The sequence below is a fragment of the Cupressus sempervirens genome, chromosome 11 (genome assembly GCF_028749045.1).
Source record: "Cupressus sempervirens isolate cs-2001-9-10 chromosome 11, ASM2874904v1, whole genome shotgun sequence".
NCBI lineage: Eukaryota > Viridiplantae > Streptophyta > Pinopsida > Cupressales > Cupressaceae > Cupressus > Cupressus sempervirens.
The window spans coordinates 568,402,609-568,420,856 of record NC_143128.1 but is presented as its reverse complement, the minus strand read 5'-3'; the positions used below and the strand labels follow the sequence as shown (position 1 = coordinate 568,420,856).

Genomic DNA, 18,248 nt, shown 5'->3' with positions numbered 1-18,248 from the left:
CAAATTTTCTCAAACCCCACGTCCAAACCCTTGGAGAGAAACTCAAACAAACAAAAAGCAATCAAAGAATGAATATTTTCTCACAAAGCATTGCTTTTATAACATTTCAATCCAAAACGATTCTGCTGCACACCTTTCACTTAAAAGGCTTCATGCTCACACTTTTCACTCAAAAGGCTTCATGCTCACACTTCTCACTTCTCACTTAAAAGGCTTAATGCTCACGCTTTTCACTTAAGTTATGAGTTTGCATTTGGAAGCATATTCAACTTTTAAATATAATGTATCAACGCTTGAGGAACAAAACTAGTACTTGCTTCACTAAATCCAACTTTATATAATGATTATTATCAATATACCAATTTATTTATCAATCTAATAATTTACTAATTTAATACTGAATGGTCAAACTTGTATTACATAACAACCCACCCTGTTTGCCCCTCCAAGAAATAGATAGCCAGTTGTATTTAAGCAAGTTACAAGCACAGGAATAACAGTATAATTCCAACCAAAAACAATACTAATACAAGGTTGGGTTACAATGCAATGCACAACCTATATAAATAAGTAAAAGCAGCTTCTGCAATAGTATGCCAAATACATAAGATTAGAGGGAACCCCTTTGAAAAAAACACTTAATTCTTTCCCAGAACTTCTCAGAAAGTAACCCGACTGACCTTTATACAGGATGATTCAAATGGTATTTGTGGCTGCGATCACAACTCCTCCGAGTCACCGAATTACTGGGTATCGAATACTCGAATGTCGCATAACAACTTACTGTGCTCCTTAGGCTTGGCGAGCTTGTCACCCAAACCTTTGGTGATTATGAAGACTTTCTCAGATCGCTGCTCGACCCGCCTAGCTTAGAAAAATTCTCTCTTCACAACAAATATTGTGTTATTGTCCCTTCAACAGGTGCTTGAGGAATCCTCCATTGAGCATATTGGATGCTATTGCACTTCATACTGTTCTGTCCTTGTCATGAATCTTAGTAACAATACCCCTTTGAAGAGTGACTTCCAAATACTCCTTGCAAGTGACGCTTTCCCATTCACTAGTGTTGTCATTATTGAGAATGGCTCTTCCAAGTTGGTTATGTCTGCTATCGCTTGAGGCCTCTCTAGGTGTTTCTTTTCTTGTTACAAATTACTGTACTAAAGTAACACAACCAGTGGTGTCTTGTCAGTAGCTATTTACGGTGACTTGATTTACCATTCCCCTCAACGACGTTACCTTATGCAATACTTTGTCTTCCCTAGCTCGTGCAGTTTCCCAACTAAGGCAATGACACCTTCAATCTTTCGCTCTGCACCCTTAACTTGTGGCTTAGCTGCTCTGTAAATGAACTACAACTATCCTGGGCATATCTCTCAATGCCGAAGATAGGAAAAACTTACTATGAGACACTACCACACACAGGATATCGACCAATACTTCCTTTCACTCATCGATATTCCATCCTCCTTGTAAAGAGTCCCCTTTGCCCATACAAATATTCACCCCATTTGAAATGTACTGACCTCTTGGCTACTTCCAGCCACGTTGCCAACTGGGTTATGCCCGTTCACAAACTAGCTGCTTGAAATTACTAAAAGAAAGGAATGGTTTGGACCATGTAATAAGTAACATTAATACTTCCACTTTTAAGGGTCCCTCTAATTCAAAAACTCATATGACTTTTATTCCCTCAACTTCACTTTACATATTTTTTAAAATTTTTAACCTTTGCTTGGAACTCTTATAAACATAAAATTATTTAAATTATTAAGTGCAAAGAAAGGAGGAAAGGAGGAAAAGAAAACACTTAATAATTTTCTCCCAGATGTTTCAAATTTAGGAGGGGAAATTACATATTAATCCTTAATTAATAATAACTCCATTTGTTATTTCTGGATTGAGCAATTCTTTCATTTATAAAAATATTAATTAATAAAAATTTGATAAAGTTATCTATAGCTCTAAAAAAGTAATTATGACATGAATACATAATGAACCCATTCCATATAAAGATCATTACTAAATGTAATTTGCTAATATAATCCTTAACTCTTAATCAAATAAATGAATTACCTTAAAAATCAAATAATACACAATTATTATAATATTGTTATCATTATCAAGAATAAGTCAATAAGATAATAGAGCGTTGCGATTAAAGACAATAGCCGCGACCTCTCTAGATAACGCCATATCTGTTGGTAATCCACAGTAGACAAAGGGACATCGTGGAAAGGCAGAAAGAAGAATCCCAATCAGCAATCATTCCAGAATCATCAAAGGTATTAAGTCAGTCAAACTGTCCGGCCAACATACATGCCCACCCAGTAACAGCAGAGATTGATGAAGATAAGACAAGTAGAGGAGTCTTACTGCAGTCAACAACTTTCCTACAACTAGTGTCCAAATCCGAGGAATGGATATAACAAATCAACTCAAGGAAGAACTGTGGGAATACAAAGAAGTAATTAAGAAGCAGTCCACATCATATAGAGACGGGTCCTAGAATCCCAAAATTTCCTCCATACTCCCCTTCTGAAGATAGCACAATAAAACCATTCAAGCAAAATCAGAGTCAAATAACATAGAACTATACAAGGGACGACACTTCCCTTAATCAAATAAAAATATATACCAAATTGGAAGTTCAGCAATAAACAGGATACACTGTATTCTGAACAAACAGTAGATATAATCATAGATCGCATACTCGGACTCGGATTGTACTCGGCAAGCCCATTATTTGTGACTCAGCGAAAACTTGGCAGCTTTAAAAGTACTAAAATTTCTCATAAAATCACCATTTTTTTGCAAAATCTGATTGCAAAATGTATCAAACAAGTCTGAAAACCATGAGGGAATGTTTTTTATTAGATTTGATTGTCCAAGACTCCAAAACATATGGATTACAAAATGGCTTCATCATACTAAGCCAAATAGTGGAAAATGAATACAATAGCTAGCTACTAACTATAAGTTATAACTATTATCATTATGAATTTATAATGATTGTTGTATTTGAAAATCACCATCATAAATTTCTTCTTTAGGAAACTTAAGAGATTAAAAGTTATTACATCTTTCTCTTCCCTGCCCTAGAGAAAAAATGAGAGGTAGAGGGGATGGTCCTCGCAGTCAAATCTGGTTCCCTTCTTGGTGTAGAAGATTGTACATGCAGCTCCACCATGTTGGTAGATGGTAGTGGTTCCTCCTCCAGCAGTTCAATCTCATCAAGTCCAAACTCCCCTACTGCTGCAGGCAAATCCTCCATAGCTTGCCTCTCAAAATCAGCAATCTCATCCTCTGTAAATAAGGAGGCCTCATCTTGGACTGTTCAATCACTATAGGGATCAATGTCATCCAAATCAATGAGTTCATCTGGCTGATCCCTCACTTTTCTTGTGTGGAGCCGAAGGTTATATTGCACAAAAACAAGATCATTGAGGCGTTTTTGTGTCAACTTATTACACTTCTTTGTGCGAATGGCATCAAACAGGCTCCAATTACGCTCACAGCCAAAAGCGCTACAAGGCTGAGACAAAATTTGGAGAGCTAATCTTTGCAAATTTAGCGTATTTCCACCAAAATCTTCCCACCAAGAACCTGCACATAAGATATATTAATTTTTGTGTGTAATTAAACAATATTCTACTGATAATTGTAATTCATAAATTGCAAGATATAGGACCTCATTTATTCTCACTTGGTGTTTGGATTTCTCTTCCCCGTATACACATTTTGGAAGAAAACAGTTGCCCTCTAGCTGCCTTATAATTCTGCAACTCTAAAAGGATGAGGTCTCTTCTTACACTGACAGGTGCCATCCTCTCAATACATGTGAACAGACCCTCCATAACCTTGCCATTAGCATCTATGAAGCTATTAGACTCAGAGAAGTAGAACTTGGGGTTGAGAAAGTACCCTGCTGCATGAATGGGTTGGTGGAGTTGGTTATTCCACTTGCGATCAATGATGTCCCAAATAGGGGCAAATCTATTTGCGTCTCCCTTGTAATAGTGTTGGATGGCCTCTTTGGCCCTATCCATTGCCTCATAAAGATATCCCATCACATTTTTCTCACCATCCACCAAGCGCAAGACCCTCACCAATGGCTCAATCACCTACAAAGTATAAAGTAGAAAAATAAATCAAATTACAACTTGCAATGACATAAAAAACATCTAAAATTTTAAATCAAAAATAAAGGATTCAATTTGTAAATTAAATTAAGTTGAAGTTACCTTGACAATCTCTAATGCTCTAGTTGCAAAATCAACATCAAAAATGATTTTTACAATCTTTTCTCCATCAGCTTTCTTTGAGTAAGTTGACTCCACCCATGACTGACTCACAAACATTTGCTTCAAGGGACTTAATATACTAGTAATGCGTTGCAATGTTAAGAAATTTGTTGCAAACCTTGTAGCTCCTGATCGCACAAGTTCTTTTCCCTTGGTGTGCTCTCTCATCAATTGAAGAACCCATGGGTGATTATATATATATATATATATTTATTTATTTATTTATTTATTTATTGTTATATCTCGTGCTTCTTTGACAGTTGATTTCACCCAATCAATTTTACCTATGTCCTCCAAAAGAAGGTTAAGGCAATAAGCTGCACAAGGGGTCCAAAAAAGTGTTGGATGTCTCTCTTGAAGCAACCTTCCAGCTGCCACATATGCTACTGCATTGTCAGTAACAACTTGGACAACATTTTCTATTTCCACCTCTAAAACAACCTCCTCCAACATCAAGCTCAAATTTTCTGCATTCTTTATTATGTTAGAGGCATCAATTGACTTTAGAAAAACCACCACTCCATTTGAAACCACTATAAAATTGATAAGAGTGCAGTTTCTCCCATCCGTCCAACCATCTAAGAGAATTGAGCATCCATATTTTTGCCATTGCTTCTTTTCAGCAGCAACAATTTCTTTTGCATCTACAATAGCATCTTGGAGCAACCTACCACTTAAATCTCTTGGAGTAGGGGCTTTGAACCCTTTGCCCGCAATTGTCAATGCCGTCACCAAACTCTCCCAATATGAACTCCTTGCCACATTGAAGGGAATGTTGTTATAATACCAAAAGTTTGCAAGCCTTCTCTGTATCCTTGTGCACCTCCCTATTCCACCCAATAGCTTCTAATGAAGGTTGTGATCTTGGTTCACTTCTAGGCACAAAATTGAATTTGCTTGGAATGGAGGAGGATGATTGGCCACGCATGCGTGGACCACGAGTAGAGCCAACAATGTGTTGCACATCCACCTCAATTATTGTTGAACGTGACAAATTAGGAGCAATTGCTTCTTGTATTGCTGCCTGTTGCCTTGCCCTCTCCAATTTCTTTTCATCTAGCGCTGCAAGGAGGGCTATCATCTCTCGTTTGACCTCCTCAGGACACTTCTTACATGGCTTTGCATCACGACAAGGAATGCCTGCAAGATGGTATTTGAGGTGATTGATGCCTCCACTATGCTTCTTCATACACCAGGTACAAATAACAGTCCCTGCTACAAGCCCCATTATGCCATGTTTCCATGTGGCATCACGACTATCAGGGGGTTTCCTTCCAGCAGGTTGACTTGCACCAACTGAGTTCGAAGCAGATGCAGAGCCAGATGCCATTGAAATTATAAATCAACCTACAACATTAATAGAGACAAAAAAATATTACCTAAGTATTGAGCTAAAACTATAAATACTTTTTTTGTACATTTATAAATTATAATATCTAGATTCTATTTATTAGTATAAAACCCAAATTAATAAAAACAGTCATAATTAATATTTATCAAAAAGTAAAACTTTATTAAATCTAATAAATGAGTGAAATTTAAATTTTCACTAATAAATATATAAAATATCTTCTCAATAATTAAAAGATATGTTATTGTATTGATTAAAATTTAAAATAATAAATTAGTAATATATACATTATTATAAGTTTATAAACTCTTAAATTGTATATATTAACTATTTTAAATTTCTCTAGAATTAATTTCTAAATATTATTATTATTAAAAAAATTATATATTAAAATTTTGACAATCTATAAACAAAAATAATAATTTAAGAATATGTATTATTTAGAATCTAGATTCTTGAAATTTAGAATTGTTAATGTAGCCAAAAAAAATTATAACAGAAATTATTTAATTACATTAAATATAATAACAATAATAAGTGTTTTAAAACTATTCAAGAAAATAAATAAATAATTGATACTATTCATAATTTCATACTTTAAATTTAAATATTAAAATATTTAAAATAATATAAGCAATTTTAAACTATTTACAATGGGATTTGAATAATAATGTTAAAAAAATAATATCAATAAGTTCATAACAATAAAATCTGAATGATAATATCAAAATAATAATAATATTGAAAAGTGAATATACGAACATTAACATATTCCAATTTTAAACTATATTAAAAATATTTAAATATATATTATATTAAATTCTAAACTATTGATCAAAGAGCCCGACAATATAAACTTATAAGTTTTAAACTAAAAACTATAGTGAATTGAAAACTATAAAAACTATAATATTTTTTTAATCTGAAACGCAACTATATGATTGAACTTTTAAAAATATATTGAAGTCGACTGAAACTTTATAAAAATGCATTAATGAAGCAGAACATTGTTGATGAGAAGCATGAGAACCAGATGACACGAGTGTAACAAGACAAGCATAAGAAATTCACTAAGAAATCCGCTGCAAACCTGATTCATTGCTATGAAAGACGTTTACAAAAGTTCACAGAAGTTCAATGTTTTACACTACGCATGTAAGGTTTATAAAGCCGCGAACCAATAAAAAATGGAAACAACGCAGACAGGGAAACATCCAAAAATTTGCAATTTTTTCTCAATTGTTTCCTTGTTTAAAAATGCCAAAAATGGTAACCATGTTTTAGCCGCGTTTTCGGCGACTTAAAACTGGTTTTGTTGGCGATTTCACTGCAAGTTAATGGCCGACAACGACGCGCGAGTTAACACACGAGTTGCTCGCAGGGCAAAAATAAATGTGAGTACTTAGAGACTCGGGGAGTACTCGTCAAGTATATAAACTATGGATATAATTATATGAAGGAAAGCCTCGAGTAACCAATATAAATGAGCATCGAGATCTACATGAGCATCCATATCTACAGTTGCTTCACAGCAAGCAAGTTTGGGAAAGGTGGATTATCATGTCCTATTTTTTTTGTCTACTTGACTCATTTATAAATTTCTTATCCTAAGCCAATCTATGTTGTTAAGAGTCATTGCCATAAACCTCTTAGCAAGAAATGGAAAAAAAAGCAGTGTCCACTACTTTACTGATTTGATTAAAAGTTTATTAGGTTCATCTAGGTGAAATGATGTCTATAGTTAGGTGATTTTGGTTATAAAAATATATATAGCTCTATAAATGAAACTGTGACTAAAATCAAATTAAAAATATTTTCAAATTAAAATGCTGGCATACTCATAAATTTGGCGTGCAACACAAGAATTGGCAAAAATCATCAGTTCAGCAACAATCCAATTCATCTGTAAAATAATACCACAGATATTAATTAACAAGAGATCAATGTCAAAATGGAGTACGCTTTAAGAATGCTTCTAAATTAGAAAGAAAAGTTTACACACTGGTAGATTTTGTCTTGTCTTGACATGCACAGGTTCTTTTCCCTCATCAAGGTCAAAACCTAATTCTGTACTTGACAATTCCAATGCACCTTGAGACTCTCGGAAAGATTGTCGAACCTGCACAAATATTTTTACAAGTAACTCAATTAAGAATACAAAATGAGAATTACACCTAAAATAGCACAATCTATCATTCACAACTATTACTCAACATCCACTTACGAAAAAATGCATAATATGCTTAACATTAAAATAATCTTTCAGAAAATTGGATATCCATAGAGGAAATTTCCATCTTGATGGAGAACAGCTTCCCATCAAATCATCTAGCACCAAAATTATTCTAGTTTTAATAAGACTTTCTTTTGGATCCACGTTTAGTTTTCTATTAATACAACAAATAGGCCTATACCTAGTACATCACACACAAGTCATTGTAGGATTTTTTTTAAAGTGAGCAAGACAATAACTGACCATACTGATAGGCAGCTAATAGGGCTTCCTAATGTAAATTTTATTATTAGTTTACTGTAATGTCTCCCTAGCCAGTCTTGTACGGTTTGGGCTAAAATCTTATATTTCCAATTTTAGGAGACTTCTTTCCATCTATAATTTGCACACAGTTCTTTTATTCTTAGACAAATGAGGGTATTGAATGTGATTCGTAAATGTATATATTATCAATCCTCATTCAATGAATTAGACAAGGAATGAATAACTAATGCAATTGTCTGTTACATTAATGACATAAAAGAATAATATCGACAAACACTACTTCTGACATAATTCTCTAATATGAAATCATATGTCACTCTTCTATGAGATAACTCCATAATGTACAATGTTTAATAATTCAACCAAATGGTCTGACAATGATATTAAGAATGGCAATTATCAAATAATTTATAACTTTCTGTTATGGTATTAGACTTGATAAGTTAGATGACAAGGTCACATAAAATGGGAATGGTTCAGATATTGTACGGCAGTGTAATTATGCAAAACTATATCTATTATGTCACCCAAATGATTATATCTTGGTGGGACAGATTTGCATTTATACTGGTAAGGGAATTCTGATATGATGATGCTATAGTAGTTTGGATCAGAGTTTCATGACTTGGATGCACCTATGACTCGACAAGCTTGACTTGACCTATGACTTGTTGATGATTCAGCAACAACACAGTTATGAGTCAGCAAAATGAAAAAACAAAGATTTTTTACGATGTAAAATATGTTTCATGCACCCATAATTGACTAAAGCTTAAACACACTATAACATCATCTATTTAAAGCTAATTTGATCACATTTGGTGTCATTCCCGAATTGAATCTAGGAAGCACTATAATGGAATAGATGGGAAAACCTATGAATGACAATAGGACAACCAATGAAGAAGAAACTACGGAATCTTTTCAAGGGGAGTACGCTTTGACTATTGACTTCTGTATTTTCCTATGGGCCATCATTGAGATATTCGTACGCAGGGAGGCTGCACAAGAGGAAGTTACGTAGGACTCTGTGTGGGATGCACTAAACGTCAATCCTGCAGTGGATAGGCTTTTGCACCAACTACGTCATGTATTGGTGCAATAATTCCTCGCGCAAAGAAACCGAAGGAAGAAGTCAACCGTGAACAACGTCAACAACAGATTCTTTCGAACTTTGTTGAAAGCAACCGTTGATAGGGAGATGAACGCAATGCATCACGACAAAGGATCAACCCATGAACTTTAGGCCTTGGGGGTGGTGAAGAACACTTGTAAATCTGTAATGACAAGGTTGCACAGTCAACCCACTTGTCTTGTACAGAGATATAAATAAATTAAAAGAGTTATGTTTGTTTGTTATTTATGATGTTTTCTTGGAATTGATGCCCAATCAATTAAATAAAGATAGAAATAAGAATGAGCCAAAAGATGTTGTTTAACCTATGGAGTAAATAGTTTAATGCATACAAACAATAAACAAGAGCATGTAACAGCAGTACTCCTTTTATTATTCGCATATGCCAAACACATTACATTATGCTTATGATGATGATTACAATGATCTTGGAGAGTGTATATATACTTTTCAAAGAACCTTCCCGAAGGGCCGTCAATTACATAATAAGAACCTTCCCAAAGGGGCCATTGGCTACACAGTATTTACCGACGACATCAACTTGTCAGTTACACAATATTTATCGACAACATCATCACCCCCAAACGAAAAAGTCGTCTCCGAACGACAATTACAAAATATCCGAGACAGATTAACAAAACGGAATACATTAATTGACCAACTACAACAAGATAGGTTTGTTTCTATCACTTTACTTCCACATTCGTCCCGTGCTCGCACCAAACTGGTCTCCAAACCACGTTGCATCTGTAGCCTCTGCTAACACAATACTGTTTCCTTAGCTAACCTTGATAGCCCCCCGTGCTACTTTCTCTGCTTCCAACTCTTCAGTACCCTGAGCCAAGTGTCATTGTACTGCCTTCAACTAAATGATCAGCTCCTCCCGAGCTCTCTATGCATCCACCAAGATAGCTTTACGTCCAACACCTACTCCAAGTGCCTCAAAGCGTATCACTCCTCTCGAAAGGCTTGCTCTGAGGTTCTCTTCACCTCTAGTACACAGACATTCCATGCCTGCAGCAGCTCCAGGTCTCATCAACTGGTCATACTTCCCACTACTAATAACTGCACCAACTGCATGGAACACATCATTTTTGTGATTTTCTTCCAATTTCATACTCTTTCAGCTAACTACTTACGTTTTACTACCTTTTATGTCTTTCCCTTCCCTTCGGTATCATGCGTTACTCATTCTAAACTGTTTCGATCTATCGTCGTTTTTCTTTTTCTTCTTTTTTCTTTCGGAACAATTCTTGTTGCCTTCTATCAGTCACCTCTGCCTTTTGCAACCCTCTAACTAATCGTACGGTAATGCTTATTCTCCCACTGGTCCTGCAAGGGCTGTACTAACACTTCTTTCACTCCTAGGCTTACGGTCCAACTTTTCTCGTTCAACTGTTTAGGCCGTACGGCTGTACAGGGCTCTTATAGGCGTCTTCCTCCAATCTAGCCATATACACTGGACGGTTGTACGATATTCTCTTTTTTCCTTAAGCCATGTGATCATGTTCGTATGGTTGCCGTACAGTTCAATAACCACCTTTCCTTTGTTGTTGTACGGTCCGTACAGTGTTGCTACATCCGTTGATCTCCTGTTGACCATACAATATGTCTTCTTTCTTGCTTTCTGTACTTTCTCTCTTCCAATTTTCTCGTACAGCCATACGGTATCTTCCCAGTGTTCACAACTCTCTGTCTTGGCCATACCTTTTCTTTTGCTTCTAGTTTTTGTATGGCTCTCTGTTTGGCCATACGGTGCTTTGCGCGGGCCGTACGATGCTCTCCAAGGTTCACCTTGAGTCCGTACTATCCAATTCACTAGCTGCTTATTACTCATACAGTGATACATATTACCCTCTTGAGTCGTACGGTGTGTCATGTACAATATCTTCTCTTGTCTGGCCATATGGTGGATCACCTATGATTTCCTGCCGTCTTTTGCCTGGCCGTACAGTGTCCTTCCTAGGTTGTACAGAGTTTTCTTTTTCTTTACTGCCTTCCTTTCTTGCTTACACTCCTGATAGGTTGTACGGCCCTATTTTATGGCGACCGTACTCCCCTCTACTCTCCTCCACACGTGCCTATACAAAAAAAATTCCTTTTGACGCTAGTTGGTATGGTGTACTTGCTTTGCTCTCCTAAAAGGCCGTACTTCTATTTAATGTAGCAATTTTTAATTCTAGATTCTAGTTATTTCCTACCAGTATGTTTTTTGGTTCAATATCATTTCCGAGGTTCATGGTTTGTACTGTGGCCTCTTCATATTTTATCGACTTATCTTCACTGAACGTATGGGCTGGTGTTTCATCCACCTGAGCTTCTCCCTCCTTTAGTTCACTATACTCCTTCGAGAACTCATTTCTTCCTTTTTCTTCTTCAATGCCCAACATGTTACAGCACGGAAAGAGTTTGTAATCCTCCATCTGCTAGTGAAATAGTTCATTTACCGAATCTAGGTCGTCCTCATTCAACCCTCCTTCCAATCTCAATACTCCCTCTTCATCATGTTCCATTCTCTTCTTCCCCTCGTCATCCCCTCCACCTTTGCCTTCGAAATCCGACAATGCTACCTCCTTGCCTACCATTTGTGTGTGCAAGTCAATTATGAATCTTCTGCCTCCCCGCTTCATTGACAGCATATTTTGTTTCCAGTCATATTTTACTTTTGCTTGTACCAACAAACTCCATCCAAGAATAGCGTCATATACTCTCCTTTTTAGCGGGATGACGACGAAATCGAGTAGGAATGGTTGTGTTCCAATAGTTACTGGTTGTGCCATCAGGACGCCGAGAGGTTTAATGCCGTGTTGGTCCGCCATTAGTAACTAGAATGTTGGTGGCCACAACATAAGTTGTCCTAATTTTTTCCATACATCTTTTGGTAACACATTCACACCTAACCCTCCGTCCACAATTGTGTCTATCAGAACAATTTCCAGAATGCCCATCTCGACTACTGTCGGATGCCTTCCTGTTGTGAGTGCCAGAAGCATTGGGTCTGTTGTTGTCATTCCACTACTGCCCCTTCTTGTTTCCTCCGTCGCTTTCGGAAGCGGTGTCATATTCAGAATGGTCGTCCGTAACTGGGGCATTGTGAGGTCACTTAATTTGATCGGGACCTCCATTTGCATCACCTGCCTTATTATGTTTTACTCAGTGCAGTTCCTCGTTGAGGTACCAGTAGTGTCCTTCAATTGTGATTTCTCTGCCTGCATTGCTTTCTCAATTGCCGCCCATGCTTCTTCCAATCTCTTCTTTGCTTCCATCGGGTCGAGGTACAGTTTTGCTTGTTTACGAGTGATTGCCAAAACCTCCTCTTCATCCGTCCCAATGGTGATCAAATTCACTCCTGATTTTAGGCACTTGGTGTCTTCATGATCTCCAGGACTACACCATCTGCATAACAACTTTGGTGTATTCGTTGATGTACAGTTCCATACAAGGTGGCCCCACAAATTGCATGCTCGGCATTGAACCATCGAGTGGTCGTTCGCATCGTATTGAGTCCGACTACGGCCCCCATTATTATTGTTGGTATTGTTGTTGGTATTGTTGCTTTGCCCTCTGCTATTATTTCTGTACCCACCCAAAGTGGCACCATCATTACTGGTGTTTCCGCTCCCTCCTGACGTGGAAGCCTCCTGGGTCAGGAGCACTTGTTGAGGTCCTCTTGTTTTCATATTGAAGGGGCATTCTTTTGTGGAATGTCCCATGATCTAGCAGATCTCATAAAACTGGTTCTTTGGATGGGATCCCTTTGTGTGACCTTCTGTCTTACATTCTGTGTACCATAGCTCGTTTCCCTTCGTCTCTTTCTACATGTTCTCAAATTCCTTTATCATTCGGATCATATCCTTCTGGAGAGCTCGGACCTTCTTGCTACCCTTTTCGTCATTGCTTGTATCTTCTTCCGAAGATGCGTGGTCATCTGAATCGAATGAGCTACTCTTCTTCTTTTTTGTTTTCTTCTCACTTTCTAAGTTCATCGCTCGATTGTATGCTTCAGTGTATGATGATGGCGGCACAATCTTCATTTTCTTCTGTAACTTCGGGCGTAGTCCTTTAATGAACCATCTCTTCTGCAGCCTATCTACTGGCTTACTTTCCATCTTGTTTATTAATTCTTTCAATTTTCTAGCATATACTCAAACTGTTTCATTTTTTCCTTGCTTTGTGTTGTATATCTCTGCTACGATCTCATTCTCGTCGCGCAGGAACTGAAATTCGGTGATAAATTCTTTTTTAACTTCCGTGTAATTGGTTAATTTTTGGGGATCCGTATCAGCAAACTAATCAATTGCTACACCCCTTAGGGTTGCTGGAAATTGTTGCACCCATTCATTTGTGTCAATTACACCATTCGCCGTCCAAATTGTTTCGCATGTCTTACAGTGTCTGATTGGATCGGTCGTTCCATCACCATCAAACTTTGGCAACTTCTCTTTTGGTCCTGCCATTATTACTTGATTTTTTGTATGGGTGTTGTTCGGCACTACGACACCGGCGTTGTTCTGCACTCCGACACCGACGTTCTACACTCCAGCACCGACACTTTGTATTCCAACGCCAATGCTTTGCACTCCGACACCGACGCTCTGCACTTCGACACCGACGTTTCGGTCCATCGTCTTATTCCCAACAACTACTTTGTTTGGTGAAGAAGGGTCTTGTTAAGCGAAATTGTCTATTTCGAAAGTGTATCGCGAACAAAGAGTGCACTCCACGCTCGTGCTCCCTCGGCACACCGAGCCATGCAAGTTAATTCCCTTCTGTCTAGATTCTCTTCCCTCGGCGAATACAAGTTCAAAAATTCCTCCCTTGCTTCTTCCACCAATTCCACCCACTGTCAAGTCTCCTCCAACAATTCCTCAATACTTCAGTATCCGTCGGCAATTTGCTGAAACCTCTGTCTGTGTTCGGCCTGTTGTGCCAAAATTAAATGTTCTTGTGCAGTGCATATTCCATCTTTTCCCTTTATCTTATTTCTATTCTCGTTAAGCTGATTTGGCATTAGTCTTCATTCCTCTGCCCTCATTCTAGGTCCATTGTGCAACGGTGTCAAATGTTTACCCAATGGGGTAAATAGTTGAATGCAAACAAACAATAAATAAGAACATGTAAAAGCAGTACTCCTTTTATTATTCGCATATGCCAAAGACATTACATTATACTAATGATGATGATTACAATGATCTCGAAGGGTGTAGATATACTTTCTGAAGAACCTTCCTAAAGGGCCATTGGCTACATAATAAGAACCTTTCCGAAGGGGCCGTCGCCTACATAGTATTTACCGACGACATCAGCTTGTCGATGTCATCGGTAGATATTGTGTAGCCGATGGGTTGATGTCGTCGGTAAATATTGTGTAGCCAACGGATTGATGTCATCGGTAATTGTTATTTAGCCGACGGGCCCCTTCGGGAAGGTTCTTGTTATGCAGCCATTGGGCCCCTTTGGGAAGGTTCTTCGGGATGGTATATGTACAACTTTGGATCATCACTGTAATCATCATCATAAGCATAATGTAATGTCTTTGGCATATGTGAGTAATAAAAGAAGTATTGTTGTTACATGTTCTTGTTTCATTGTCTGTATGCATTGATTCATTTACCCCTTACAGTAAACAGATGTCGTACACGCCAAACACCAAGCCCTAATTCTCGCACAGCAAGTTGAGCAAAGACAGAGGTTCAAACAACTTACCAAAGGGGACTACAAAGGTGTCATGCAGGGTGACCACAGTGGTGCCACGAGAGTTGCAATGACCGAAGGGCAACACAGTTCGCAAGAACACTGGCGGGTGAGAAGTTGCAATGAGTTACTGGAAGAAACACGACAAAGCTTAAATTGGATTGAGGTAACATGAGAGTTCATAAAATTTGTCTAGTAGACCACGGATAGAGAAGTGAAGAAGTGAAGAGGGAACCAGAGCGGCTAGAGGGGCCAAAGTAGCACAAGCGTGGGCTAACGAAGACATTGAGTTTGTTCCTCGTGCACCAAACGAGCAAATACAATTTGATAATCAAAAAAAAAATTCAAACCCTACCACACCGCAATGCAATGTGAGTGCACAGGCATAGACGTAGACCTAGCACGAAGCACAACCAGCACAACTGAAACAATCGATAGTACAATTGGTGGTACAAGTATCACAACTAGGAGCCATGACAGCGAACAAGTAGAAATTGCCCAAATTTATGGGCCAAGCGTAGGACGATCTTGTCCGCCATTGCCGAACGTGCCAGACCATTTCAACGGCAAATGGGGTTACCGACGAGGACAATTGGGTTAAACAATTCCCCACTGCACTAAAAGAGGGAGCCATTGACTAGTACTCTGGTGTAGATAAGAACAATTTGACAACATAGGCTGAATCGAAAAAGGAATTTTAGGAGTTCAAATTACTGTGAGACGACGATGAGACACTAGTAAAAATCTATGGTACCAAACAAGGGAAGAACGAGACTGTTAGAGCTTACAAACAATGGTTGAAGGAATTACTTGGTAAGATGGAGTGTGGACCGGTAGATGAACTTAAGAAGCGTTGGTTTGTTGAGGGACTCAAAATATCCCTCTGGAAGAAGATGAAGATAGTACCTCCTACTTGCCTACTTTATACAACAACACATAAAACCGTGCCATGGATTTCAAAAGCGAGTACAACACCTCCAAGAAAATCGACATGTCATCATCGGATGATGAATCCTCCAAAGGAAGCAGTGATGAGGACTAAAGTAAAAAAAGTACATGTCCTAAAGAAGGACCTTTAGGGAATAATGAAAGAACAGAAGGCAAGGAAAGGAGGGTCTAGCAAACATGAGGAGAGTGAAGTATGGTGTACCAACCTCAAATTAGCCAAACACAAATAGTTTTTGCCATAAGAAGTCATTTTGCCGCATCTGCCAAATTATGGGACATTCCACTAAAGAATGTCCCAAGAAAATGAGGGCTAAAAACCAATAAGTATTGTTTACACAAGAGAAAACCTCCATGGTTGGGACAGCTGCAAAAAAAAAAAAACAATAATGTGACTTCTCGCGGCTAGAAAAATAACTATTAGGATGGCAAAGGGAATAACAATAACTGTACCTATATCCAATATGATGCTAAAGAGAGACCAATGATAAAATGCAGAAACTCCAATCACTGAGGACACTTTGTCCAGGATTTTCCAAAAGGAAGAGACCCCACAAAAGTTGTGTAGGTGGTGTGGACTTGGTGACCATGAAGACACTAACTGCCCTAAGTCTGGCATCAACCTCCTTGACGTGGAAGAGAGAAGCAAGTAGGAAGGAGTTCTGGAAATCACACGCACACAAGCCAAGAAGGTCGTCTATCCTGACCCTCGTACGAAAAAATAAAGGGTATTGCAGTTGATGTTGTGGTCGCTGACCTTCAACCTCTTGGGGGCCAACCAACATGGTATCAAGTCCCTTGGGACGTTGATAGCACAGAAAGTCACGATCGACACACAACCATTTACCCTAGACTTTGTGGTAATCCCTCTTCAGCGAAAGGAATATGATGTCATCTTAGGGAGAGGATGGTTGGTGACAGCCAAAGAAAACCTCAATTGGAAATGAACCACTTTATCATTCGAGAAGCGCAGAAGGAAGTTCTTAATTGATTTGAGAACCCAGATGCTCAGAGTGGAGATGGCATTCTCCTAGGATTCCAAATCAGATAATGGAGTGGATGAAGGAAAAAGATGCATGGAACCCAATGATGAAGGCGTATTGGAATTGAGGGAATACTCAGACAAGACAAAATCCATGGACGACCTGTTCCACTTGCAGATGGGTGCTATGAACTATGTGTTGGAAATAGAGGAGTAGAATGAATTCCCTCCAAAATACACACAATACAATAGGGGAGGCTAAAGTTAAGGACAATCCTGCCCACCAATTCCCTAAGGATGAGTCTATCAAGTACCAAGAAGCCAAATTACATGAAATAAATTTGGGAGATGAGCAAAACTCAAAAATGATCCTAATAGGGGATGACTAGGATCCCGAACTGAAGACTGTCGTATTTACAATATTTATGGAGTACAAGGATGTGTTCACATTGACGAACAAAGATTTGAAGGGTGTACCTCCGGAGCTAATGCATACACTAAATTCCCCTAGCTCCCGAAGCCCAACTTGTGCACAAGAGGCCATACAGAATGAAGGCGAATTATGGTACAAGAGTGAACATGGAGATTGAATAGGTGCTAAAGGCATGCATCATTTTTCAAGTCGAAACAAGTGAATAGGTCTCTCCCATCATCATTTCCGTAGAGAAGTAACCAAACTAGATCCAAATCTGTGTGGATTTTCAATGCCTCCATGCAATCACCATCAAGGACCCATTCCCTTTTTTGTTCACTGACAACATTTTGGAAGCAGTGCGCCATGAAATTTATGCATTTAATGATGGTTTTTTTGGGTGTAACCAAATATCCATTGCGGAGGAAGAAAATTTGAAAAAAAAAGCCTTCATAGTGAAGGATGGTGTATACACATACAATCGTATGCCCTTAGGCCTCTGCAGTACTTCAACTACTTTGCAGGTATCATCCTACACATCTTTGACAAGATGTCAGTAGAGAAATTTATAGTTGTGTTGGACAATTGGTCAATATTTAGTGGGCAAGACAAGCATATCACAACCTTAGGAGTGCATAGAACGGTGTCGGTGAGTTAGCCTCGCCCTGAACCTAAAGTGTTGTTTTATGGTGCCATAGGGGAAGTTTCTTGGGCACATAATATGTTAAGTCTGACCAAAAACCGACCCAAACAAAGTACGAGTGATAGTGGAGATTGAGGCCCCTGCAGATATGACCGGAGTCAACTCCTTCCTCAGTCATATTGGATATTATTGCAAATTTATCAAGAACTTTGCCTAGATAACATACCCATTGGATAAGCTCATGAGGAAAGGGAAGCAATATGTTTGGGAGGAAGCACAATGAGA

The 18,248-nt window shown here is 38.2% G+C and overlaps 2 protein-coding genes across 5 annotated transcripts in view; both read right to left on the bottom strand.

Moving 5' to 3' along the window:
• Window positions 1-18,248, bottom strand: part of LOC149530900 (uncharacterized) — a 359,431-nt gene that overhangs the window by 183,992 nt on the left and 157,191 nt on the right. For all 4 annotated transcript variants that reach the window (XR_016359208.1, XM_089811737.1, XM_089811740.1 and 1 more), the window contains 2 exons: window positions 7,658-7,774; window positions 7,494-7,558 (listed from right to left, as the gene is read on the bottom strand). Coding sequence is in view for 3 of the 4 variants with exons in the window: in XM_089811737.1 (XP_089667863.1) it covers window positions 7,494-7,558; window positions 7,658-7,774 (182 nt within the window). In the remaining variant the exon portion in view is untranslated. The remainder of the gene's footprint in view (window positions 1-7,493; window positions 7,559-7,657; window positions 7,775-18,248) is intronic.
• LOC149530901 (uncharacterized) lies at window positions 3,210-5,634 on the bottom strand. Its single transcript, XM_089811156.1, has 5 exons — window positions 5,141-5,634; window positions 4,575-5,058; window positions 4,245-4,346; window positions 3,707-4,124; window positions 3,210-3,606 (listed from the first exon to the last, which is right to left on the bottom strand). Exons 1-5 carry the CDS (start codon window positions 5,632-5,634, stop codon window positions 3,338-3,340), a joined length of 1,767 nt encoding a protein of 588 aa, XP_089667282.1. The 3' UTR covers window positions 3,210-3,337.